At 41.5% G+C, this 25728-nt stretch overlaps 1 protein-coding gene across 2 annotated transcripts in view; it reads right to left on the minus strand.

The window, feature by feature from the left end:
• BUB1 (BUB1 mitotic checkpoint serine/threonine kinase) overlaps positions 1 to 22888 on the minus strand; it is a 44165-nt gene extending 21277 nt beyond the window's left edge. For both annotated transcript variants that reach the window (XM_079792045.1, XM_079792046.1), the window contains exons 1-12: positions 22761 to 22888; positions 19735 to 19794; positions 19517 to 19655; positions 18556 to 18752; positions 15856 to 15899; positions 14694 to 14782; positions 12053 to 12105; positions 11783 to 11967; positions 8143 to 8294; positions 3564 to 3823; positions 1774 to 1832; positions 51 to 179 (exon numbers count right to left, since the gene is read on the minus strand). In XM_079792045.1, coding sequence (XP_079648171.1) covers positions 51 to 179; positions 1774 to 1832; positions 3564 to 3823; positions 8143 to 8294; positions 11783 to 11967; positions 12053 to 12105; positions 14694 to 14782; positions 15856 to 15899; positions 18556 to 18752; positions 19517 to 19655; positions 19735 to 19794; positions 22761 to 22786 — 1393 coding nt within the window. In that variant the 5' untranslated portion in view covers positions 22787 to 22888. The remainder of the gene's footprint in view (positions 1 to 50; positions 180 to 1773; positions 1833 to 3563; positions 3824 to 8142; positions 8295 to 11782; positions 11968 to 12052; positions 12106 to 14693; positions 14783 to 15855; positions 15900 to 18555; positions 18753 to 19516; positions 19656 to 19734; positions 19795 to 22760) is intronic.
• Between the last annotated feature and the right edge of the window lie 2840 nt (positions 22889 to 25728).

The following is a 25728-nucleotide window of genomic DNA, read 5'->3' on the forward strand; positions in this document are numbered from 1 at the left end:
CTTTCATTAATCTGCTGTCAGAGGCTACACATTCCAACCAAAGGCTTTACCTAATGCTTCTTTTGTATGCACCGTGGGTGATGGCTGCGTTTTGGATGGTGTTGCCTGAACCATTCCCAGGGATGTGTTTGGAGTTGTGTGAAAAGAACTTGTGTTAACAACCTTGTGTGTTTCACACCCTATTAAAGGAACAGGGACAAGATGCAATATTAGTAGGGAAATCAAAATTATTTAAAAGGTATACAATATAAGAAACGTATTACATTAAAACATTTATTATTGTTCATAATTATCACTAAGGATTTCCATTACTAATGTACTTTCATTTTTTATCCTATCTAATAAAAGAATAATATGCAAATTGACCATCATTCCAACACACAAGATGGCTGTCCCCATGTGGACACAAGATGGCCGCCACAAGATGGCCAGCAGGGGATGGCAGTTGGGAAGGACCAGGCCTGCAAGGGAGGACAGTTGGGGGGCAATCAAGCCTGCAGAGGAGGGAAGTTGGGGGCGACCAGGCCTGCAGGGAAGGGCAGTTGGGGGGGACCCAGGCTTGCAGGGAAGGGCAGTTAGGGATGAACAGGCCTGCAGGGGAGGGCAGTTAGGGGCAAACAGGTTGGCAGGGAAGTAGTTAGACATCAATCAGGCTGGCACGGGAGTGGTTAGGGGGTGATCAGGCTGGAAGGCAGAAGCGATTAGGGGCAATCAGGAAGGCAGGCAGGGGAGCAATTGGGAGCCAGCAGTCCTAGATTGTGAGAGGGATCCCATATTGGAGAGGGTGCAGGCTGGGCTGAGGGAAACCCCCCCACCATGCACGAATTTCGTGCACCGGGCCTCTAGTCTTATTAATAATCCCATGAGGTAGGTAAGGCCCAAATCTCTCTCTTCCTCCTCCTCTGTTCACTCCAGCCGCACCTACCCCCCACCCCCCTGCCTTGCTTAGATACATCAGGGACATTCCCACCTGAGGGTCATTCTGCATGGGGCTGAAACAGGTTTTCTAAGCTAGCCACATGAGCAGCCCCCTCTTCCAGGCTTTGACCACTAAATATTACTTTCTTTTTGGACATCTTCCCGGGTCACTTCTATAGTTTTGATCCACCTCTCCAACAGCAATACTTCCTTTCCCCTCCACATAGGTGGGTTTTGTCCTTTCTATTTATGACACCTAACTCCCTACTATAGTGCCAGGCCCCTAGAAAGTGCTCAGGAAGTCTGGGTTCAATGCAGGGGTCTCCAGCTGTTTTTGAGTAGCTCTGCTCCCAGAGAACTGTCATTGGAAAGGATGTCACAGTCACATGTGGGGGGGGGGGGGGGGGGGGGGGGGGGGGGGGAGGGGGGGAGGGGAGAAGTGAATGTCCAAGCTATGTGTTTTACTTTACTTATAAAACTTACATAACTTTAGTGCAAATGCCTCTAACAAAGTAATACCAAATAGAACTATAATACCCCTAATTAAACCTTTAATCACATTTCTTACCTCATGACATATTAAAGTTGACTCCTGTTTTAGATGAACTTGAGAAATTTACAGTAACAGTAAGGTTTTCACAAATCAAGTTTCCAAAAGATTCTAACTAGTAAGATGTGACTAACAAGTAGGTTTCTATCTCTATTTGAAACGGTCCAGGACTCATCTAACCCCTATATTCTAATAGGAAAGCTAACACACAGCTTCATGAACCATGGCCACCACACAGACCTCTGAGCGACCTGGAGAAGCCTGGGAAACAGGTCAGAAGCAAATGTATTGTAACTATACATTACCTTCTTTCATCTCTGCTCTGATCTGTGGCTTGAATTCCTGAGTAGTTCTAGTAACACATCTGGAAGAGAAAACTCTTAAGACACACTAACTCTCAAAAATAATAGTAAAAAAATGTCAGCAATTACAAACCTACTGGTAAAAAAAAATAATAATAAAAAAAAATGGATAGAACTGCTTAGGTCTACAGTGTAAGTAAATAAAATGTTTGTCTTATTATTTTCCATTTCCTTTTGAGGAAAAGAATTCTTACAATTATAGGCCAGGTACTAATGTTTGCCTGACACAGTGATTATGTATTTTAATAGCATGCTAATCATTCCTTCATGTGGTACTGCAGGATAATGACTCCCTAATTCAAATGTTCCCACTCATCACATAGGCTAATGGGCTAACACACAGCTCTCCTGAGTCATGGTGAGGAAAAGCACTTCTGAGCTTTAGCTACATGGCCACCACTCGTCATGAGCCAGTTGACACAGTACATTGTTCTCCAGATTTTAATGATTATTAAGAAAGAAAAAATGGCATAAAAGACACTTATATCAGTTTGTTTTCAGTTAGTTGTGATAATGGATTTCATCCATTTAATACTGCTAAAATTTTCTTAACAGATCCTGTTAAGATATAAAGTAAAAAGTATAGCACTTTTAATTTTATCACCTTGGTAGAGGCTGCTGGACAGGCATCATTTTTACAAGGCATGTCACTGCTGCTGTTCTATCATTTTATGGGTGCATAAATTAACTATGAAGACCTAATGGAATCATGACTCCCATACAACAGTCCTCTTCTTACATACATGGTAGAGTACCCAGATCTGAATTATTACCTTAATGTGAGTGAGAAAGCATGATGATTTAAAATCTTATTTCCAGGGGAAATCATTGACAAAAGTTAATTGCAGACATTAAGGAAAAACAGTACTTAAGAACCATAATATGTGTTAAAGAGTTTAGCCCAAAGGGAGAATGTGAAATTAATTTAGCTTTTATTTTTTCTAATAGATCAATAAAACGGTTATATGTTGAAAGAGAGAAACTGAAGATAAAAATGTAAACAAAACAAGGGATATGATACTGTATTTTAGAAATCTAGAAAAATCCCTCAAAATTGGGGATACCTCTGCAGCAGTATATAGATATTGTGTAATGGATATTAATCTCAAACCAGTCCTGGTGGGAAGACAGAAGGAAGATGAGAACATATGTTAAGAAACTGTTTGGGCCGAAACCGGTTTGGCTCAGTGGATAGAGTGTTGGCCTGCGGACTCAAGGGTCCCAGGTTCGATTCCGGTCAAGGGCCTGACCTTGGTTGCGGGCACATCCCCAGTAGGGGGTGTGCAAGAGGCAGCTGATCGATGTTTCTCTCTCATCGATGTTTCTAACTCTCTATCCCTCTCTTCCTCTCTGTAAAAAATCAATAAAATATATTAAAAAAAAAAAAAAAGAAACTGTTTGTACTGTAATAATCCCTATGTGTACTCAGTAAGAGGTAGTAAGCAAAGGCAGTTTCAGTTTAACAGATGTATATTCTTCTGTTATAAAAAGACTGTTGAGTTTCAGTGTAGTGAAAATTTTTAATTCAAGAGAGCAGTATGAAGTAAAACACATACTCTAAAAGAAGTATGAAAGAAGTTAAATCTGCAAGATTTGGGGCTAAAGTTTTGGGAACTTGGTTTACAAACAGGAACTAGCTGTCTTTTACATCTTGCTTCTGATTTTGTAAACTATGTAAGAAACTGAGAGACACCATTCACAGCACTGTCATCACTGGACCAACTCTGGCTCACCTGGTATCATTTCCGGCCACTGAAAACATGGAGTCTGTCCCTGGCTGGGCTGCCAAAGGAGCAGGAGGAGCTGCACTCTGGCTGATGGCTGGGGACACCAAAGCAACAGTGACCGCATTGGCTTCAGGAGGAACAGCAGCAGGTGCCTGTCTGGGTTTCTCTCCCATGCCCTCTGAGGTCTGCTGAGTTATGGTTGGCAGAGATGGAGTGCTCAGTTCCTGCTGGGAGCCAACACTTGGCCCCATGCATGCTGGATTAACCTGTCATGTTAAGCAAACAAAAGCAAAGCCATGAAGTCCAGAATCTTAGTAATTAGGTGTTACAGCGTTTCAAACACTGGCATCTGTCTTCAGTAGATTCCTTTCCCCTTGAGGTATTCTGAAATGAACAGTCAACAAGAACACAAAGGACCATTCTACATGACGGATGGTTTTGTAGTTTGACCATAGACACAACTGGCACCTCAAACTTCAAACCACTGAAATAACACCCCCTCTAGTTTTATTAGTATTTAAGAACTGGCTTATTTCTCTTCACTTAATTTTGGGAAAAGACCAAGTCAATTTATCAAATACTCATAATAATGTTCCTTCCATCAAAATTTTACCTTTGGTAGCTATTTTCTCTGAGTATAAACTACAATTATAACTGCCACACAAACAAGCATGGCTTACACAAGACGGACAACAAACTCTTCACTTAAAATCTTTGTTTTCCTATTCAATGTAGAGTGTAACTGTATATGCTTTTATTACCAAATTTAAAGAGATAAGAGTGAATTCCTCACCATATAAAAATATTTTTACAAATTGTTAATACCAAATATCTAGGGCAAAAATAGTTATTTCACAGACAAAAGGACAAAATATAAGACGTTCATACTCACACCTTCCGGTCTAGATGGCAGAGTAAGTAAATGGTGTTTTGGTCTACTCCCATGACCACATCAAAATCACAACTAAATTATAGAACCACCCTAGAAAACCACCTGAGGACTAGGTGAATAGAAGTCTTATAACTAAGGCCATCAAGAAACCATGCTGAGACAGGTAGGAGGGGCAGAGAGACACAAGGCAGGCAGTTCCAAATCCACGTGTGGCAGTTAAGAATCGGAACAATAGCTCAGCTGCAGAAGTCCTCTCTGAGGTGTGAAGGGTACTAGCATCACACCAGGCTCCTCATCCAAGAGCACTGTGCCAGGAAGTGAAAAATCAGAAGATTCCGTCTGGGTGAGACAGAGAGCTGCTATAGTCCCAGGCATCCTCTTAAAGGGTCTGAGCACAAACACTCACCCTAAACTTCAGAGAAGGGACAGCAGCTTGAAAAGTTCCAGGAACATACTTGGAGGAACTGAATGGTAAGGCTCAAGGTGAGGCCGGGAGGGGCAGCTATATCCCAGAAAGAAGTGCTAGTAAGGAGCCATTGTTCCTTTGATGGCCCCAACCCCACAGCCTACAGTTGGCACAGGTCAGGTCCATATATAGTCAAACCTCATTTCTCAAATGTCTTCTATCTTGAACAATTTGGTTCTTGACCAAGTTGTTCACTGAAAAATGTCTCGGTTATCAAACCAAACTTTGGTTTTTGAACTCACAACCCTTTCAAGCTGATACCTCAGCTTAAAAAAAGTTTCTCTCAGGCAACAAAGGAGAGAATGTTTTTGTTGCTGGGGAAATCAAGGATTAGCACAATTGTAAAACATCAAGAGGCCATCAAGAGTGCTAATGTTGCTAAGGGTGTGAAAGAAACAATGATCACAGACAAAGAGGTAGAAAAACTGTTGTTGATTTGGATAAAGAAAAGCAGTTGGTTAACCAGTGACAGCATTTCAGAGGCAATGATATAGGAACAAGCAAAGATGCCCCATGCTGATATGAAAGACTTTTCTGGAATGAGTGCTGAAAGTGATATAAGGCTAGTAGGGGGTGATTTGATAAATTTAAAAAAAGTGTTTATTTATAGATTAAATAGTATATTAGATATGTACTATATATAAGAAAGGTTAAAACAGGGAATCATTTGGGGGTCTAGAATGGATTATTTCAATTTACATGATTTCTAATGGGAAAAAATGATTTGGTTTTCTAACAAATTGGTTCTTGAACAGCCTTCTGGAATGAATTGAGTTAGAGAATTGAGGTACTATAGAGCTCTCCATTAACCTGGCTAACACAATTCTCACCCCACCTTGGTAATTCTCTAACCCTTGCCCCACTAGACTCACACACTGACTGAACCTCTTGTGGCCTCCGATTGCCCTGTTCCTCTTACTAATCGGCCCCCAGCCAAGCACTAGTGGTAGTGGCCTGGGTTCACAGCATAATCTCTCCCAGGTGTCTATATCCCCAGCAAAGACAGCTACCAATTGGAGATTATTTTGTAGCTCTTACCAGATGGCACTGGGCTGGACACAGGAAGCAGATTACCTTGTCCTGTACTGAAGACACACCCAAGAAGCTCCAAAAAAACACACACCTGGTGGCCCGCTTCAGACCACACTAGACCACCAACCAATAAGCATCACAAATGACACACCCAAAGGGTGGACTGACAGGCACTGGCGCCGTGCTCCGTGGGGTCAGCCCCTGCAGAACAGCTTGTCCACTGTAGTATCATGGCCAGTTCTCACAGCCAATCAGCCTGAGGATCAATCCCACCCACTGATGTGCCAACACATTCAGTTACAACAGGAGGGCACACAAATCTCCCACAAGGGACAACCCTGGAGCATCCGACTCAAGTGAACAGGGAGACTGTGCCACTGGGCCCCACAGAACCCCTACTACACAAGACCACCCTACTAAGACGTAAAGCATAACAGCTAGCCCGGCTGGCCTAGCTGAGTGGCTGGCTGAACATTAACCTATGAACCAGGAGGTCACGGTTCGATTCCTGGTCAGAGTGTATGCCCCAGGTTATGGGCTTGGTCCCCAGTGTGGTAGCTGATCAATGATTCTCTCTCATCATTGGTGCTCTATCTCTCTCTCTCTCTCCCGGACTCCCTTCCTCTGAAATCAATAAAAATATATTTTTTAAAAAAAGACAAAAGATATATCTACTACATAGGAACAAACAGGGAGGCAGCCAAAATGAGGAGACAAAGAAACATGTCCCAAATGAAAGAATAGGACAAAACTCTGGAAAAAGAACTAAATAAAATGGAAGCAAGCAATCTATCAGATTCAGAGTTCAAAACACTGGTTATAATGGTGCTCAATGAACTTAGGAGAACAGATGATCTCAGTGAGAACATCAACAGAGACAGGAAACATGAAATGGAAATAGAAAACATAAAAAAGAACCGTCAGAAATGAAAAATAACGAAAATGAAGCATACATTAGATGCAATCAATAGCAGATTAAATGAAGACAGGAATCAAATCAGCAATTTGGAAGACAAAGTAGTATAAAACACAATTAAAACATCAAAAAAGAAAAAATAATTAAATGAAGATCGTTTAAGGGATTTCATAGAAGTACCAGAAGGAGAAGAGAGAGAGAAAGAGAGAGAACACAAAAGGTTGAAAACCTATTTGAAAAAATAATGATGGAACACTTTCCTTCCCTTTCCCTGGTGAAGGAAATAGACATACAAGTCCAAGAAGTACAGAGTGCCAATCAAGATGAACCCAAAGACGCTCACACCAAAACACACCATAATCAAAATGCCAGAATTTAAAACCAAAAGAGAATCTTAAAAGCAGCCAACAAAAAGCAGTTATCTACAAAGGAGCTCCCATAACTCTCAGCTGATTTCTCAACAGGGGTGCAGTGCCTTCAAGGATGAGAAAATGTGGTGACTTACCTTCCAGGACATCCTGAGCAACCAAATTATCACCCAAGTGTGAGGGTGGAATAAAGGTCTTTCATGTGTGAGATCTCAAAAAATTAACCCTCAGATATGCTTTTCTACAAAAAGCTCTTGGAGACTATGTGCCACCAAAATGGAGATAGATGTAAAGGAGCAACAGTGACAAGGGAATGAGAAAACAGGGATACAACCTAGGAGAGGAGCAAGCGAAGGACATCTGCCCCAGGCCAGCCTAGAGGACCAAGACAGAAGGCTATGGGGGATATGTGGCCAAGAAAAGTGAAACTAAGAATATATCTGATGCATTTGAACACAATGAACATTGGAACATAACTGAACAGTTTCTTTAGAGAGAGTGTGGGGATACAGAGGTAGTAAGTACCAAGAAAATATAGCAAAAAAAAGCCCAAGATAATTCTTTTAACAATTTCTTGGAACTATCCCAGGAAAAAAATTATGCAAAAAAGAAAATCCAAATAAATGAGAAAAAACAAAACGTTCCAATAGAATCATAAATATATAAATACAGGGTGTGGAAAAAGTAAGTTTACAGTTGTGAGTACTCAAAATGCAGAGTTTATTCTTGTATTATTATTTATTAAGTATTATATTATTTTCCACATAGCATACTTTTGCCCCACACTGCACAGAAATATATAAACATGTACATGCATACTTAACATCAGAATTAAAAATAGGGCCTAGAAAGGAGCAAATAAAAAGGAGAAAATCCATGGCATGGCAAGCATCAGTAAAGAGCACACATACCTCAGGACTTTCCTGAAAAGCAGGAAGGTGCTCCTGGGATGTCTCTCCCGCTTGATGCAACTTCTTATAAAGTTTATCCATTTTCTCTTTCAGTAGTTGTTCTTCAAAAGCATTTGCTTCTTTCATTTTCATATAATGTCTATCTTCATTTACTTTAGAAAAGATAAATGGTTTGAATGCAAAGTTTAAATTTAGGCCATAGGATTGCAATTATTTTACTAGTCTTTTCCATATATATTAGGTTATCAGCACTAAAACATATATTTACTTTGCCAGCTATTTATTTAAATTAAGGTATAATTGACATATAACTATTAGTTTCAGGGAAAACAATATGATTCTATATTTGATAACAAGGTAGTAAGTAGTTAACATCTGTCACCTTACATGGTTACAAAAAATGTTTTTCCATGTGATCAGGACTTTTAAGATCTACTCTCTTAGCAACTTATAAATGTGCAAGTTTAACTATAGTCCCCATGCTGTACAATATACCCCATGACCTATTTATTTTATAACTAGAAGTTTGTACCATTTCACCCCCTTTACTCCTTTCACCCTAATCCCTGCCAACCACCAATCTGTTTGTATTTATGAGTTTTTTAATTCCAAATAGAAGTGATATCATACAGTTTTGTCTTTCCCTGACTTACTTCATTTAGCATAATGCCCTCAAGGTCCAGCCGTATTTTTTACAAATGGCAAATTACATTATTTTTCACAGATGAATAATATCCCAGGGAGTGTATGTATGTAGATGTATCAATCACAATTTCTTTATCCATTCTTGTATTGATGGACCCTTATCTTGGGTATTAGAAATAATGCTGCAATAAACATGGGGGTGCATATATCTTTTTGAGTGTTTTCATTTAGCCTAGTATTTTACATACTAACTTCGTATCTTATAACTTTAATGATTTTTTAAATTAATTCTAACACTTCTTTGATGTTTTTCCATACACATATCATGCTATCTGCAAATAAGTTTTACTTCTTCCTTTCCAATTTGGATGCCTTTTGTTTTTCATGTGTAATTGTTCTGTGTAGAACTTCCAACACCATGTTGAATCAGAGTGGTGAAAGTGTGCATCCTTGTCTTGTTCCTGATCTTAAGAGGAAAAACTTTCAGCTTTTGTCATTGAATTTGGGGTTAGTAGTGGGGTTTATTATAGTGAGGTACATTCCCTTTATACCCACTTAGCTGAAAGTTTTTATCATAAATGGATGTTGAATTTCATCAAATGATTTTTCTGAATCTATTGAGATGATCAATGATTTTATCCTTTTGTTTAGTGATGTGTCATGTTCAATGATTTGTGGATGTTGAACCATTCCTGCATTGCTGGAATAAATCCCACCTGATCCAGGTGTATGGCCTTTTTAATGTATTCAGTTTGCTAGTATTTTGTAGAGGATTTTTGTATCTATGTTCATCAGGAGAATTGGCCTGTTATACTTTTTCTGTGGTGTTCTTGTCTGGTTTTGGTATTAGAATCAAGCTGGCCTTATAATAATACTAGAGTCCCGGTGCATGAAATTCGTGCATGGGGGGGGGGTGTGACCCTCAGCCCAGCCTGCACCCTCTCCAATCTGGGATCCCTCTCACAATCCAGGACTGGCTGCCAACTGCTCACCTGCCTGCCTTCCAGATTACCCCTAATCACTTCTTCCTGCCAGCCTGATCACCCCCTAACCACTCCCCTGCCAGCCTGATTGATGTCTAATTGCTCCCCTACCAGCCTGTTTGCCCCCAACTGCCCTCCTCTGCTGGCCTGGTCACCCCTAACTGCCCTCCCCTGCTGGCCATCTTGTGTGTTGGAGTGATGGTCAATCTGCATATTACTCTTTTATTAGATAAGAAGATAGAGGCCTGGTGCACAGGTGGGGGCCAGCTGGTTTTCCCTGAAGGGTGTCCCGGATCAGGGTGGGGGTTCCTTTGGGACATGGGGCGGCCTGGGCGAGGGGCCTCTGGTGGTTTTCAGGCCGGCCATGTCCTCTGGCTACCCAAGCTGAGGCCCTGGTATCTGGGGTATATTTACCTTCTACAATTGAAATTTTGTAGCCTGGAGCGGAGCCAAGCCTTCTGCTTGCTCCGTGGCGGCAGCCATTTCTGTTGGGGTTAATTCACCTTCTATAATTGAAACTTTGTAGCCTGGAGTGCAGGCCTAGGCTGGCCAGGGCAGGTGGAAAGCTTGGCTTCCTCTGTGACCGGGGGCAACCCTAGCCTGCTCTCTCCAGCTCCATGGCTGCCACCATTTTTCTTGGGATTTATCTTCTATAATTGAAACATTGTAGCCTTAAGTGGAGGCCTGGGCTGGCCAGGGTGTGCGGAAAGCTTGGCTTCCTCCATTGCTGGGGAAACCCAAGTCTCCCCCCTGCTCTCTCCATGGCCACAGCCATCTTGGTTGGGTTAATTTGCATAATCGCTCCTGATTGGCTGGTGGGCATGGCTGGTGGGTATATCGGAGTGATGGTTAATTCGCATATTACTCTTTTATTAGATAGGATGAGTTTGGAAGTGTTCCCTCTCTTCTATTTTTTGGAAGGGATTGAGAAGATTTGGTATTAACTGTTCTGTAAATGTCTGGTAAAATCCACCAGTGTAGCTTGATAGAATTCACCTTTTAATTATCATTTTTATCAGCCATCAGCATGGTTACTTTTACAATCAGGGCATGTAAATTACAAAATTTACATGTTGATCAACAATATTTGGTAATAACACAGTATGATACCAAATATTTCTAAAATAAACATGATTGTGGAAATCACGTGAAAATGGAATCGTTTTTAAAATATTTAAATCTAAGAAGAAATAAAACTAAAGCTCTCTGAAGAGTCAGTATGTCAAGTACATTGTGGGTAATCCCACTTACAATGACTGGGTTATATAACCATGTCATACAAATCAAATCATCTGGCTAAGACTTTAGGTCACAACATGTGAAAGAAAAATGCATCTGTGCATGGCACAAAATGGGTCCTCCATGGGTGTTAAATGACTATTCTTTCAGGTACTGATGAATGAGAAAAAAAGGAAGGCTAGCAGAGTGACTATAGTACAAATAACTGAGATGGTATAAGTCCTGAGTGGAACAAAGGCTCATTTTCCTCCAAGGTCTACATGATTACAGAAAAAAAAAAAAAAGTACAAATGTTGGGTGTTAACATTCAGTTTTCCCTGTGAGAAAACCTTGGACACCTCCACAGTCATAAGTAACATAGCACTTTATCAGAGGATTCCTTCTAAATGTCTTATTTGTATTAATTGCAGATCTTGAAAAAATCTCTTAACTCCAATTCCTAACTTAATCCTTTGACAGTACAAATAACTGACCCAGTGATTTAGAGTTGCTATATATAGAAGTTCACCTAAAAGGTAAATCAAGTTTTAAAATATCTATTTCACTAAAATCTAAAGCAACATTGGTATGGATCTCTATATTAGTGCTGTTTCATCTCCAACCCCTTTGACAACAAGGCTACCACAATAACAATGAACAAAGATGTCTAGGCTTTTGATAGGATGAGCTGGAGACTTTGCAGATTCTTTTACCACATCAATTATCTGTTTAAATATGTTAGTTACTTGGAAGTAAGGATTTTAGTGATATAAAAAAACTCAAAACTGCTGTACCCCACTGCTCATGCTTTCTCCGTTGATTGTACTTGTGGGCTCTCAGCTCTTCAAAGGAGAATTCTGACTCTCCACAAATGAGCTTCTCCTTGCAGTACATAACAACCTGCTGAATGTCAGTTCTGGCTGTCAGAGAGGGATGTGCAGAGTATTCTGATTTAGAAATCAAGACCACCCTTTGTTCCCTATAATGGGAAAAAAACACATTATTTACAACACTATACAAAAGCAGCTCTTGATGAAAACTAAGGAATAAATTAATGTACTTACATATTCGACTCTTTATCACAAGCTGAAGATGTTAGTTTAGAAACTTCTGAACCCTAAAAAGACAAAATAAACAAAAAAAAAACCACTCACATACCTGAAAAGAAACCATCACACAAATTATTCCACAAAACAATATGAAAACGCTTAAAGGGCCTCTCCATGATCACATAGATTTATTTATGTTCTTTTAAGTTATAAACTAGGAGCCCAGCGCACAATCTGAAATCACGCAGTGCCGTCCACCTTCAAGTTGCCGGTCTAGCCCTGCCTCCCTCTCCGGCCCTTGAAGCAGCCCCGGCCGCTGCTGATCAGGCCCTCCCCCAGCACAGGCCCACAGAGTCCCCTGCCGCCCTGCCCCAAACCTCTTCCTGTCCAGTTGACCAGTTACAGCGTCCCAGTTAATTAGCTTATTTCTCATTTTATATATATAAAGATATCTGAAACTAGAGTTTGCATTACTGGTTGTAACTTCTACTAAAATGTCCAATAGAGAGTGATTTACAAATTCTCTACTTGGTAGTAGAGAAGGGCAGGCACTTATTCTCTTCAATCCAGTCTAGGAGCTGGGCCACAGTGCCTAAGTGTCATAGGATTAACATTGCAAAATGCCACATTTTTAATCATTAAGATTTTCTTCTGGTACTATTCTATCCTTACAAGTTCCCAATGCTAGCATCTGTTCACTAAACAACTATTTACTGAATACCTCATACATGGCCTGTCCTGAGCCAGGTCCTGGGAATGTGACCATGAACAAGACCCATCACTGCCGTCTAAAAACTCAGTCTGGACAATAGGAAGCAACAAGGAGGCTGGCATGAATGTGTAGGATGTAAATTGGAAGTGTGAGTATCTATCAAAATTAGAAATTCATATTCTACTTCGAGAAATGTGTTACATTAAGAAAACATGCCATGTAAGGTAAGGTCAGAGCCATTTCCATTGGATATAGCTTAAAGGAGGTCCCAGAAAACTCTGAAAAAGCAGTTGTGCCAGGAAAGATGCTGGAAAAAAGGCTGAGTGAAGGAAAGATGAGCATTTTTAAAAATATATATTTTATTGATTTTTTACAGAGAGGAAGGGAGAGAGATAGAAAGTTAGAAAAATAGATGAGAAACATGGATCAGCTGCTTCCTGCACACCCCCTACTGAGGATGTGCCCTCAACCAAGGTACATGCCCTTGACCGGAACCGAACCTGGGACCCTTCAATCCGCAGACTGATGCTCTCTATCCACTGAGCCAAACCCGTTAGGGCAAGATGAGCATTTTTACATTTCAATGAGCCATTAGAGCAGAAGAGATCTTGACAGGGCAAAAACCTTGAGGAGTAAAGACAAACTCAGGTGAAAAGCCTCCTTTTTCTATGGAGATGGCAGGGAAGGGTGCAGTTACATTTATGGGTTGATGGCAGATTACAGATGTCATTTGATGGCTTCTGCTGTTATCAATGAAATAGTATTTTTGCCAGCTCCTGAGGGAGAGGTTAGAGTCACGTCCCAAGTTCCAAATTTGAAGAGCATAAAAAGGGGTTTAAATTCATTATAATTTGACATTAGAGTGAAACGGGAAACAAGATATATATAAAATAAGAGATACATACAATATAAAGAGTGCTTGAGAAACTGGAAATACAATTGCCTGAAGTAGTAGAGCCCGGGTTTGATGTTACAGATACCAATGTTTAAAGCTGAGGTTTTTTTTAAAAAAAATTTTATTCACTGATTTTAGAGAGGGGGTGGGGAAGGAGAGAAACATCAATTTGTTATTCCACTTATTTATGCATCCATTGGTTGATTCTTCTATGTGGTCTGACCAGAGATCGAACCATAACCTTGACATATTGGGAGGACACTGTAACCAACTGAACTAACCAGCCAGGGCCTGAAGCTGAGGTGGTTTGATTTAAATTGATTTTAGAGAGGGAGAAAGGAAGAGAGAGAGAGTAAAAGTGAGAAAGAGAGAGAAACATCGATCTGAGAGAGATACATTGATCAGTTGCCCCCATATACACCCTGACCAGGGGTTGAACCTGCAACCTAGATATGTGCCCTGAACAGGAATAGAACCTGAGACCTTCCATTGCTCAGGACAACACTCCAACCAGATGGAGCCACAACGGCCAGGGCTCAGTTTTTAAAGCTAGGCTCAGGAGCCTCCAGGTGAGTGTGGCCCAGGGTAGGGGTTCCTGGTCTTGAGAAGGCCAGCAGAACAAAATGAAGAAGCTGCTGGGGAGCTTATCAGCGTATGGACACAGGAGGTTGTATAGTGGGGTTGCCTAGGTCAGATAAATGTAAGATGGTGTGGTCAGTCAGTAAGTTAAATTTAATATTGGAGTCCTGGCCAGGTAGCTCCTTATACACCAGGGTTCCGGGTTCAATCTTTGGTTAGGGTACATACATACAAGAATCAACCAATAAATGCATAAATAAGTGGAACAACAAATCAATGTTTCCCTCTCTCTCTCTCTCTCTCATTTAAGTGTTTTTAAAATTTAATATTGGAAATGAGCAGTGATAGATGACAACAGGTCAGAAAGTCACCACAGGTGCAAGTAGATGACAGGGAGGTTAGGGTCATAGGATGTGTAAGGCAGAAGATTACTGTTCAATACCATCCCCAGTTTACAGAAGTGTTATTACCTGATTCTTAGAAACACAGGCTGGATTTGATTTTGATGTCATCATTTGGTTTAAAATCTGAGCATTATGAAGAGGTTCTGAGGTTCTAGCTATGGGGCAGGAGGAATAATGAAATAAATAGGAATAAAAACCATATTAAAAATTATTACAAACATATTCTCCCGATCTTTCAATAGAAGTATTACAAAATAAATCAGCTCTTTCAACACTGTCTCACAAAGTAGAACTAAAACACTTTTTAGATAAGAGAAATATTGTAGAAACGGTTTTCTGATCAATTCAAAATGCCCAAGGAAATACCCAAAAATATTGTAAACTGTAGTTATTTTTTTAAAAAAGGGCAAGTTAGTCCACACTTACTGCTTAAATATAATCTTTATTTCTAAGGAAGAAAATGACTACATTTCTTTAAAGTTGCATTAAACACATTTGATTCAAATCAAAACAGATAGACTCTAGAATAAGTACTACTCTCAATTTGGGGCAATTTTAATTTATTTTTTTAAATCCTAAGAATACAATGAAATTAAGTATTTCTTTTGGGTTTGCTCTTTTAAAGTGCTAATACAGAGCCCCTGATCTCCAGTGCTATTTAAGCAGGCCTTAATATGATTAAGAGTACTGTATTTTCCGGTGTATAAGACGACTTTTTAACCCAGGAAAATCTTCTCAAAAGTCGGGGGTCGTCTTATACGCTAGGTTGTCATCTTATAGGGCGGGTATATCCCAAACTCTATATTTTAACTGGAAAAGTTGGGGGTCATCTTATACGCCCAATCGTCTTATATGCCGAAAAACATGGTACCTTCCCCATTACCTAAGACAGGGGTCCTCAAACTTTTTAAACAGGGGGCCAGTTCACTGTCCCTCAGACCGTTGGAGGGCCAGACTATAGTTTAAAAAAAACGATGAACAAATTCCTATGCACACTGCACATATCTTATTTTGAAGTAAAAAAAACAAAATGGCAAAAACACCCGCATGTGGCCTGCAGGCCGTAGTTTGAGGACGCCTGACCTAAGACAATACAATCAATAAAACTGAAAACAAAAAAAACAAACCAAAAAAAAAACCGTTTAAGGGGGATGGAGGGGGTGGGAAGCAGTGCAAATCAGAGACTAAATTAGCAACTATTTAAATATTTTACAAAACATTATTTTACCTTGAGCTGGCAAATGGGTTTTGGTAACACGTGTCTGAAATAACCTAAATGACAGTAGAAAGGCACAAATAATCAATATAGATAATCCACTTCAATTTAATACATATTTGCAAAACCTAAACATGCCAAGTAGCTTATTCTAAGCTAGAAAAGACTGAGATCAAGGGAGAATGTAAAGATGAATTCAAGAGTTGCTCCAACACTTAAAAAGAAATTCTGGGATTGTCTTCGCACCCAATAGATTCAGACTAGAAAATTCATCAGTTTGCACAGTTTATATCAGTATTTCTTAAACCCATACAGCAAATGCACCCTTCTTCTCTGTGTACCAAGTATGCCAATGTTCCAACATGGGGTACTTAAACCCTCTTTTTAAGTATTCTATATACCTGGAACATAATGAATATGTTTGGAAGAAGCTACTACTTATAAAGGCACATATAGAATTGTTCACATTGTGAGAACTTAAATGTCATTTTATGGCATTTTTGAACATCAAGCCAATCTGTCAAGTCACATGCAACATCCAGAGCTGACATTTTTGAATGATGTGAGCAAGAGTGCACAGTATGAAGAGACTAAGAGACATATAGCCAAAGGCAACCAGATGCCAAATTTGATTTTACTCTTAATTCAAACAAACCAATGGTTTAAAAAAAATTACATAGCAATGAATAACTGAAAATTAGATAATAAAGAATTATTGATAATTTTTTTTAGTGAAAATGGTGTAAGGTTCCACAAGAAATCAACTTTTACAGGTGTTTACGGAAGTAATTGGGGTAAAATATTTTGCTGTCTTAGATTTGCTTTAAATTCTCCTAGAAAAAACAAGTTCAACTGTCAAAATTACTATTAAAAAGAGCACAAGGGGCCCAGGCCAGGTATCTCAGGTGGTTACTGGTAGAGCATCATCCCAATATGCCAAGATTGCAGGTCCAATCTCCAGTGAGGGCATATACAAAAATCAACCAATGAATGCATAAATGAGAACAACAAATTGTGTTTCTCTCTCTCTCTCTCTCTCTCTCAAAAAAAAAAAAAAAAAAAAGAGTATATTAAATGCTAGAAGGGGTGCAGTGAGATAAACTCTCTCATATGCTGCTAAAGAGGGACCAGCAGAACTCTGGTATAACCTTTCCAGTAGGAAATCTGGTGATATGTATCACAAGCCTTAAAACTCTTCCTATATCCTCTCACTGAGTAGTGTCAATTCTGAGAATCTATCAGAAGAAACTAGCTAAAAATAGGAAATATATTAGGAGATACTTTAATGATGAGGGAAAATAATCTTGACGTAAAGCTGCATATGTACATAAAGCATGGCTGCTATCCTGTAAAAAGCAGAGAAATGCCAAAAAGCCAACTAAAATGCCAAAAAGTTTCTTCTGCTTTTTTAGTTTTCTATACCTTTCATTTCCCTAAATGAAGGATACTACGTAATCACAGAAAAAGTAAACAATTGTGGAAACCAAAATTATCCATTAACATATGTTGTTTTGCCCTGGCCAAGTGGCTCAGTTTGTTAGAACATAGTCCCATACACCAAAAGGTTGCAGGTTCAATTCCTAGTTGTGGCACTTACCTAGGTTGTGGGTTTGAACCCCAGTTGGGGAACCTACAAGAGGCAACGAATTGATGTTTCTTCCTCTCTCTCCACTCTCCTCTCTCTAAAATCAGTAAAAACATATCTTCCAGTGAAGAAAAAAAAAAGAAGAAAGATTATAGTTTTTGTTGTTGTTAATCCTCACCCGAGGATATTCTTTCCATTGATTTTTAGAGAGTAGAAGGGAGGGAGACAGGGAGAAAAAGACAGAGAGGAAAACATTGATGTGAGAGAGAGATATAGATTGGTTGCCTCCTGCACGTGCTATGGTGTGACCCGAGATTGAACCTACAACCCAGGTATGTGCCCTTAAACAGGAATCAAACCCACAACCCTTCAGTGCTTGGGCCAATGCTCTAATCACTGAAAATATTGGCCTGGACTATTATGCTTTTCTTTATAAAAATGTTTAACCATTAAATTGTGACAGAACTCTGAGACAGGTTTATCAACTACTTTATCCTCTCTAATAAAAGAGAAACATGCAAATTGACTGTACCTTTGCTACACCCACAAGCCACGCCCACCAGCCAATCAGGGCGAGTATGCAAATTTACCCAACCAAGATGGCGTCTAATTTGCATATCCAGGCCAGAGCAAAGACTGAAGACAGCGTAGAAAGAAGCCAAGCGCTGCAGAAGGGAGCGAAGCTGCGGAGAAGCAAGCAAGCGGGGCAGCAGAGAAGGAAGGGAAGCAAGCGGGGTGGGGAGAAGGGAGAGAAGCCGGCAGGGCTGCGGAGAAGGGAGGGAAGCAGGCGGGGCAGCGGAGACCATAGCAGGAAGCCCTATTGCAGGAATCTTCCTGCAAGGGGCCTCTAGTAAGTATATAAAAGTTCATAATTTCTTAATAGCATTATAGAGCTCAACAGATACAACCTGACATACAGTACAATTTACTGTTAAAATGCACAAACACAAAACACACACAGAGGCAGAAGAAAAGATATTGGAAGTATTATTTCTGGGCAGTTTCTTTCCTTTCCACTCTTATTAGCCACATCTTCCACAACAAACAGATGACAATAACATTATCTCCAGAGCAAATATTACATTTCAAAGCAGGAAACACCACACAGAGCTTCATTTTCTAACTACCTGTACTGTTCCTGCAGCAGCTCTTTAGGTTCCGCCTGGTTGTGAATTCCTCTCCGGAAGACGGCACTGGCATGTTGCAGCTGTCCTTGGCCCTCCAGATGCTCAGCCCAGGCTATGTACAGAGGAGAGGACAGCTTCCCAACCCCATGGTTGTACAGAAACTCAAAAAACTGATGAGGGTCAGTGTTGCACTCAGCCTAAGAAACACAAAGCAAACAGACATGAGAACAAAGGAACCTGTGGTCTAGGTCTAGCCCAAATCAACCAGAGGTTTCAGGCTGTACTGCATAGGGGAAAGCCCTTGTTCTGATGACAAACCTAAAAGTGAAGCTCATTCCTTTCCTATACATTCAGTATCCCCCATAACTACCAAGACTATTGCCCAACATAGTGAACTCTATAATAACCCACTATATAAAGTATTACTTTTGTTTAATCGAGCTTGCTCAAGTTCTATAGGGTGACTCTATCCTAGTATTTTGTAATTTAGTGACCCAATCCATATTTATTCTAGCCATTACACTTATGATTTTATTGCTAGAATTCACGTTCCCAAGCCATTATTTCAAGATTAATGAGACCAAGCCTTTTAAAGTCTATAAGCTAAGGCAGCCTTATCCTTTGAGTACTAAATTTAGTTTCTGAGAGCTCATACTTTCTTAATTATTTGGAATGAATTTAATTTATTCTCAGGACCCCATCCCAAACACACTTGTGACAAAGCTTTTTTTAATTGATAGTTTCTACCTTGTGTTGTAACATTTATACACCTGATACACAGAGAAGGAGGGTTTAAATCAGACTCCACCATACAGAAGCCAAAAGGTTCTAAATTACACATCTCTGACCATAAAAGTTTATCACTGAAAACACGAGGAATTAAGACAGTCTAAAATCATCTTAAAACCTGGGAGAAAAGAGCAAAAGTATAATATGATCATGAATCTGGATCTATACTTACAAATTTTAAACAATAATTGATGAATCTTGGATCATTATGGTATCTCTTGTTTTCTAAAAATTCCTTCATTAAACGTTCTAATAGAACTATAAAGTATTCTTTATTCTCAGGAAAATTCTCTTCTATCCATTGCATATAACTAGAAAAATATGGATAATATTAGTTTTCAAGGCAACATAAAAATTTGTTTCAAGAAAATAAATAAACTAAATGCTAACCTTTGCCATACACTAAGTGGGTCATTGCCCCTGTAGCTCTGCATGTGGGCTTCAAACATTCTAGAAAAGAGAAAAATATGCACATGGGATATTAGGGATAATACCTAAAAGCAAAAAATGTATGTTATACTTATGCTAGAGACCCGATGCATGAAACTTGTAAAAGGGGCTCAGCCCCCGCCGCCACGGTGGCTGCCTTTGCCTCAGCCCCCACCGGCCGTGGCTCCTGCAGCCGCGGCTTCATCAGGAAGGTCGTCTGGAAGGACATTTGGTCTAATTAGCATATTACACTTTTATTATTATAGATACCTTAAAACAGGCGTCCTCAAACTACGGCCCGCGGGCCACATGCAGGTGTTTTTGCCGTTTTGTTTTTTTACTTCAAAATAAGATATGTGCAGTGTGCATAGGAATTTGTTCATAGTTTTTTTTAAACTATAGTCCGGCCCTCCAACGGTCTGAGGGACAGTGAACTGGCCCCCTGTTTAAAAAGTTCGAGGACCTCTGCCTTAAAACAAAAATCTTAAATATATAGTTAGCAATTCAAATGTTAACTATATATATATATAAAAGGCTAATATGCTAAGTGTCCCCCCTACCATCTGACCGGTCGCTATGATGTGCACTGACCACCAGGGAGCAGACGTTCAACACAGGAGCTGCTGAACTGCAGTGACTTAGCAGCAGTGGTTCTCGGGTGATGCACCCCGATACCAGAGAGGAGGGTGCACAATTCCTCGTGGGGCTACACGATTCCACCTTTAGCTGTGGGTTATGTTGTTGCTGGGGCACTGTAGCCCCGAATCTGGTTTACTGCACACTTGCTGTTTGCATTCCATACCCTGTACGACAGCAACTTTGCAGAGTGCCCTCCCGTACTCCAGAACCCCTTAGGAGATGTCGGAGAGCCGGTTTCCCCCGAGGGACCCCACCTGCCAGAGGGACCCCGCTTACTCTGCAGACACCAGGGAGGGACCACAGGAGGTTGACTCCAGGGCGTGTCCAGCCCATCTCACCCAGTCCCACCCCAATGGCCACCTTCTAATTAATTTCCTTCAATGTGCACGAATCCGTGCACTGGGCTACTAGTATAAAAATTAAGAAAGCCATCACTCAGGATGGTCAGAAGCAGCACTTTTCCAGAAAAAAAGACCAAGGCCTCTGAGCTTAGTCCTAAAACACACAGCTGCAGAGAGCTCCCTGCCCTATCCCCAAGACTTCTCCCACACTGATCCTCACTGTCACCACCAGCACCATGAGACAGTGCCCACAAGTTTGCTGCTACCCCTCTTACTGATGGATTTACTTTTTTATTTAGCAAACCCACTTCTGTAAATCTAGAAGACAATACATCTGTGTATGTGCACAATGCCACAAATACTGGATTTTCACGGCAGCAAGATTTGTAATAGCAAGAGGCTGTCAACAACCAAGTATGCACCAACGGAGGACTTTTCAGATCAATTATGGTACATGAAATATTATGCAGTTGTAAAAAATGATAAAGAGCTCTACATATTGCTAGAGAAATCTCCAAGGATAGTGTTAAGTAAAAAAAGTAGTATATACCCTGCTACATCCTATGTGAGATAAAGGTAGGAATTGTACACATACAACCATAGATATATTAACATTAATATATTATTAAAATATAAATATTTATATTTGCACAAGAAACACTTGAAAAATAAACTAGAAAATGGTTATATATGGGATGGTGGGAGAGTAGACAGGTATAGATCTCAGTGAATACTTTTCTAAATCTTTTTTGCAACTATATTAATATATTAGTTGTTTTTAAAAATCAAAAACTTTCTAAATTATGAATCTCCCTTTCATGCCTCATAGCAGATAAATCCCTACAATGTCAGGTCCAAGGCAAACATTTCATGTGTGATAGCAACCCAATTTCCCTAGAAACATGACAAGTCCACTCTATACCGAAATGTCCAATTCACTAGAGCAGAGGCCAATGTAAAGCCTTCAGAAAGTGAAAATAAGGTCAGAAATGCCTGATTTCTCCTTTTAAGGGGAGTGGGGAGGGAAGCAAGCTTCTGGAAGTGAAATCCTTGGCGGCTACATTGAAGGCTAAAGAAAAAGTCTTAGAGAAAATAGATGTTTATTTTGATTGAATCTCCTGATCCCAGAGAGTAAGATTCCCCTGGTGCTGTCACATAAGTTTAACTTTTAAGTGATTTTGAAACCGTGGTATAAGTCGCCTAAGTCATAGATCAAAGGCTTGGGAATTTAAAAAATGATTAGAGGCTGACATCAATAACAATAAGTGTAGATTTTATTTCTTAAAGTACACGTCATTCAAAGGCTTTTAAAAGTTGACTGTGGGGTGATCGGTAAGAGCAATTTTAAATTCTCCCCTTGCTCTGTAGAGTTTTTTGTTTGTTTTTAAGAAGTGGCCTTGAGCCCTGGACGGTGTTGCCCAGTGGTTGGAGGTCAGGCCGCGCAGGGAAGGGTCGCAGTTCCTGGTCAAGGGCAGGTGCCTAGGTTGCAGGTTCGGCCTGGGGGAGGCCAATTGATGTCTCTGTCTCTCTGTTTCTCCGTCTCTCCCTCCCTTCCTCCCTCCCTCTTCCCCTCCCTTCCTAGCACTCTCTCTAAAAAATATAAACTCAGGTGAGGATTAACAACAAGAGTAAGTGGCCTTGAAAGTTTCTCAGTAAACCTACACGCAGCTTTAGGTTCTGGTTGCGCTGGGTTTTTGTCCCCCTGAGGCGCAGGCCCAGAGCGGGCTCCTCACGGAGGACAAGCGGGGCTCTGAGCGCCTCAAAACTGCCCAAATCTCCCCACACCGCTACATGCCAGGTTTGGGGGGAGACGCGGGCACCTGGCGGAGTCGGTCCACGACTCGAAGGGCCACAGCCTGGGTGGGCAACGAGGGGGTGGGGTCAAAGGCCGCGGAAAGGGGCGAGAGGAGCAGGAGGCAGAACCCGGCAGGGCGGAACATGCAGACCCCAGGCTGGAACCCCAGGTGCCCCAGGGCACGCACGCCCACCCACCAGACCCACACTCACTGCAAGACGTTTTCCGGGCTGTCCATGGCGAGAGGACACGCCAGCTCCGGCCCCACCAGCACCCGGAGTGAGGAGCCGCCGCGAATTCGAATCTCCAGCGCAGCCGCAGTAGCAATGACGAGCGTTAGCCAAGCTCCTGGCCATTGGCCTCTGCTGCAGTCGGACTAGCCAATCGCCGGGGCCGTTGCCAGGAGACCAAGTCCTTCCCCCAGCGGGCCGCAGCTCCTCCCACTTTCCGCGGCCGTAGACAAACCGGAAGCTCGCGAGTGGCTGAGGGGGTGAGGGGCGGCGGCGTTCTCTAAGTTGGCTCAGGCATGGGGAGTGGATCTTTTTCGTAGCTGTTCACGCTGCAACTGGCTCCCCCAGGGATCATCCCAGGGAAGTCACTGCGGGAGATGAATACCTACCCTGACACCTCCCCCGGCCCCGCCAGGCGAAAAAGTGGGGCCTGGGCCCCCAGTCCCGAAAGTGGTGCCTTTTCGACTCCTCTCAAATATATGAACCAGAATCACTGTGCCTGGCTCATGGAAAGAAGAAAAATAATACCTTTGTGGGTACAGACCGTGGCGTCGTTCGAGGCCGCGGAACCTGGGGTATAGGAGATGGGCTGGTGGGGTGAACCCAGCACCCCGCAAGACTATGCACCTCACATCCCGCAGCTTTCTGTTCAGAGTCTAACGCTGTAAAGAAGAGAAAGGAGATGCTAACGCCGGTGAAGTTTCGCCCCACAGCCTGTAATGCAGTGGCGAGAGAGTTAGGGCAGTTCATCAATGACCCAGAAAAAAACCCTCGCGGTTGTTGGCTTAGTGACTAGAGCGCGAGGGCAGGTTGGTGGGCACTTCCGGGTTGGTTATACACAGCATAGGCGCCCTTGGAGACTTCTGGGCTTGATTGAACGGATCTGATTGAACTGATCTGAAAAGCTGCGTGGATGTCCTGGAATGCCAGCTTTCAACATTTTTTTTATTTTTATTTTTATTTTTTTTTTTATTTTTATTTATTTTTTTTTTTTTGTGGAACTAGGAGCTCTGGAGACCAAGTTCTCAGGAATTACAAAATTAAAAATAAATAAATAAATAAATAAATAAATAAATAAATAAATAAAGAGACCTCTTTATAAAGGAGGCCAGATGTCCAATAAGTATGTAATCTGCTGATGCTTCCTACCTAAGAGGGAGCAGAAAGAGTCAGCCTAGCCCTCTGGGCCTTTGGTCTTTCATAATTTCCCAATTTACCTCTCAAGATTGTTTCAAGAACCTCTTGACAATGCAAATAAAATATGAAGGACTAGTCATGGGATTATTCCTTCTAGAGAGGCTGTTTGGATTGTTTGCTCTTTTAGGGCTCTTAAGTTAAATACCTAAAAAAATAATAATTAATTAGCAGCTTTTAGAAACACTGATGGTCTCAGAGTCCACAATTTCTCCCAGGGTGTTGATCAATTGGATCTACACACATATCTTATTAGTGGGTTTATTACTCAGAGGATACTCACTCTTTAGATAAATGTTAGGTTCTGCTAACCATCACAGGAATTAGCGTATTTTTAGTCCCACCAGCTCAAGATTTCAACTTGTGCTTGATAACAGCTCAGTCATCAATTAGGAAATGTTGATTGAACATCCAACATCATGTACTAGTGCTATTGGATTTATACATAATTAACTCAGACAGATCCTGTCCTTATAAGACTAGTGGTTTTGCCTGGGAGATGAAGATACAGTCATAGAAAATTGTTTAAAGGTGTTATATATGTGTGTATTAAGTGCTAAATGAGTGAGTATTCAGACTATCTGCTAGGAGTGTTAAGAGGAGAGTGTGAAAATGGGGCCTGTTGGTCAGATAAAGCTTCATGAGGAAGGGGGGTGTTGAATTGGGCCCTGAGGTGGGGATGGATGTGGGTGGGGAGAGTTTGGGGGAGGTCATTCCTGGTATATAAGAGGGTACTGAGGGAGATCACCCTTGACTCTTGTTAATGAACAATTGAGATTGTTTTTGTTTTTGTGTGTTTTGTTTTTTGGTGTTTTATTTCATATTTTATTTTTTCATTTTTAAATATATTTTTATTGTTGACAGTATTACAGATATCTCCCATTTCCCCCCTCCTCCCAGCCCCTACCCCCTCTTCCTAGACCCTGCTCCCCCATCCCAGATCTTCACTACCCTATTGCCCATGTCCATGGGCTATGCATATTAAGTATAGTAGAAGCCCAGTGCACGAATTCGTGCACCAGTGTTGTCCCTCAGCCTGGCCTGTAGGATCAGGCCGAAACCAGCTCTCTGACATCCCCCAAGGGGTCCCGGATTGTGAGAAGGTGCAGGCCAGGCCAAGGGACCCCACCAGTGCACAATCGGGGCTGGGGAGGGATGCGGGAGGTTGGCCAGCCAGGGAGGGACCATGGGAGGACTCCAGAGTGTGTCTGGCCCATCTCCCTCAGTTCCTATCCCTGGACCCCAGCAGCAAGCTAACCTACCAGTTGGAGCATCTGCCCTCTGGTGGTCAGTGCACATCATAACGACTGGTTGACCAGTCTACTGTCTGTCCCCTGGTGGTCAGTGCACATCATAGTGAGTGGTTGAGTGCCCTTAGCTTATCATTAGCATATTATGCTTTGATTGGTTGAATGGACAACTGGACACTTAGCATATTAGGCTTTTATTATCTATACTAATAAAAAGGTAATATGCTAATTAGACTGGATAGACCAGACATTTTTTCTGACAAAGCCACAGTGGCGGGGACTGAGGCAGAGGCAGTTAGGGGCGATCAGGCCAGCAGGGGAGAGCAGTTAGGGGCCATCAGGCCGGCGGGGAGAGCGGTGAAGGGCAATCAGGCTGGCAGGGGAACAATTAGGGGCATCAGGCAGGCAGGCAGAGGTGATTAGGGGTGATCAGGCAGCAGGCAGAGGGGTTAGGGGCAATTAGGCAGGCAGGCAGTTGAGCAGTTAGGAGCCATCGGTCTCGGATT

The sequence above is a fragment of the Cnephaeus nilssonii genome (assembly GCF_951640355.1).
Source record: "Cnephaeus nilssonii genome assembly, chromosome: 15".
NCBI lineage: Eukaryota > Metazoa > Chordata > Mammalia > Chiroptera > Vespertilionidae > Cnephaeus > Cnephaeus nilssonii.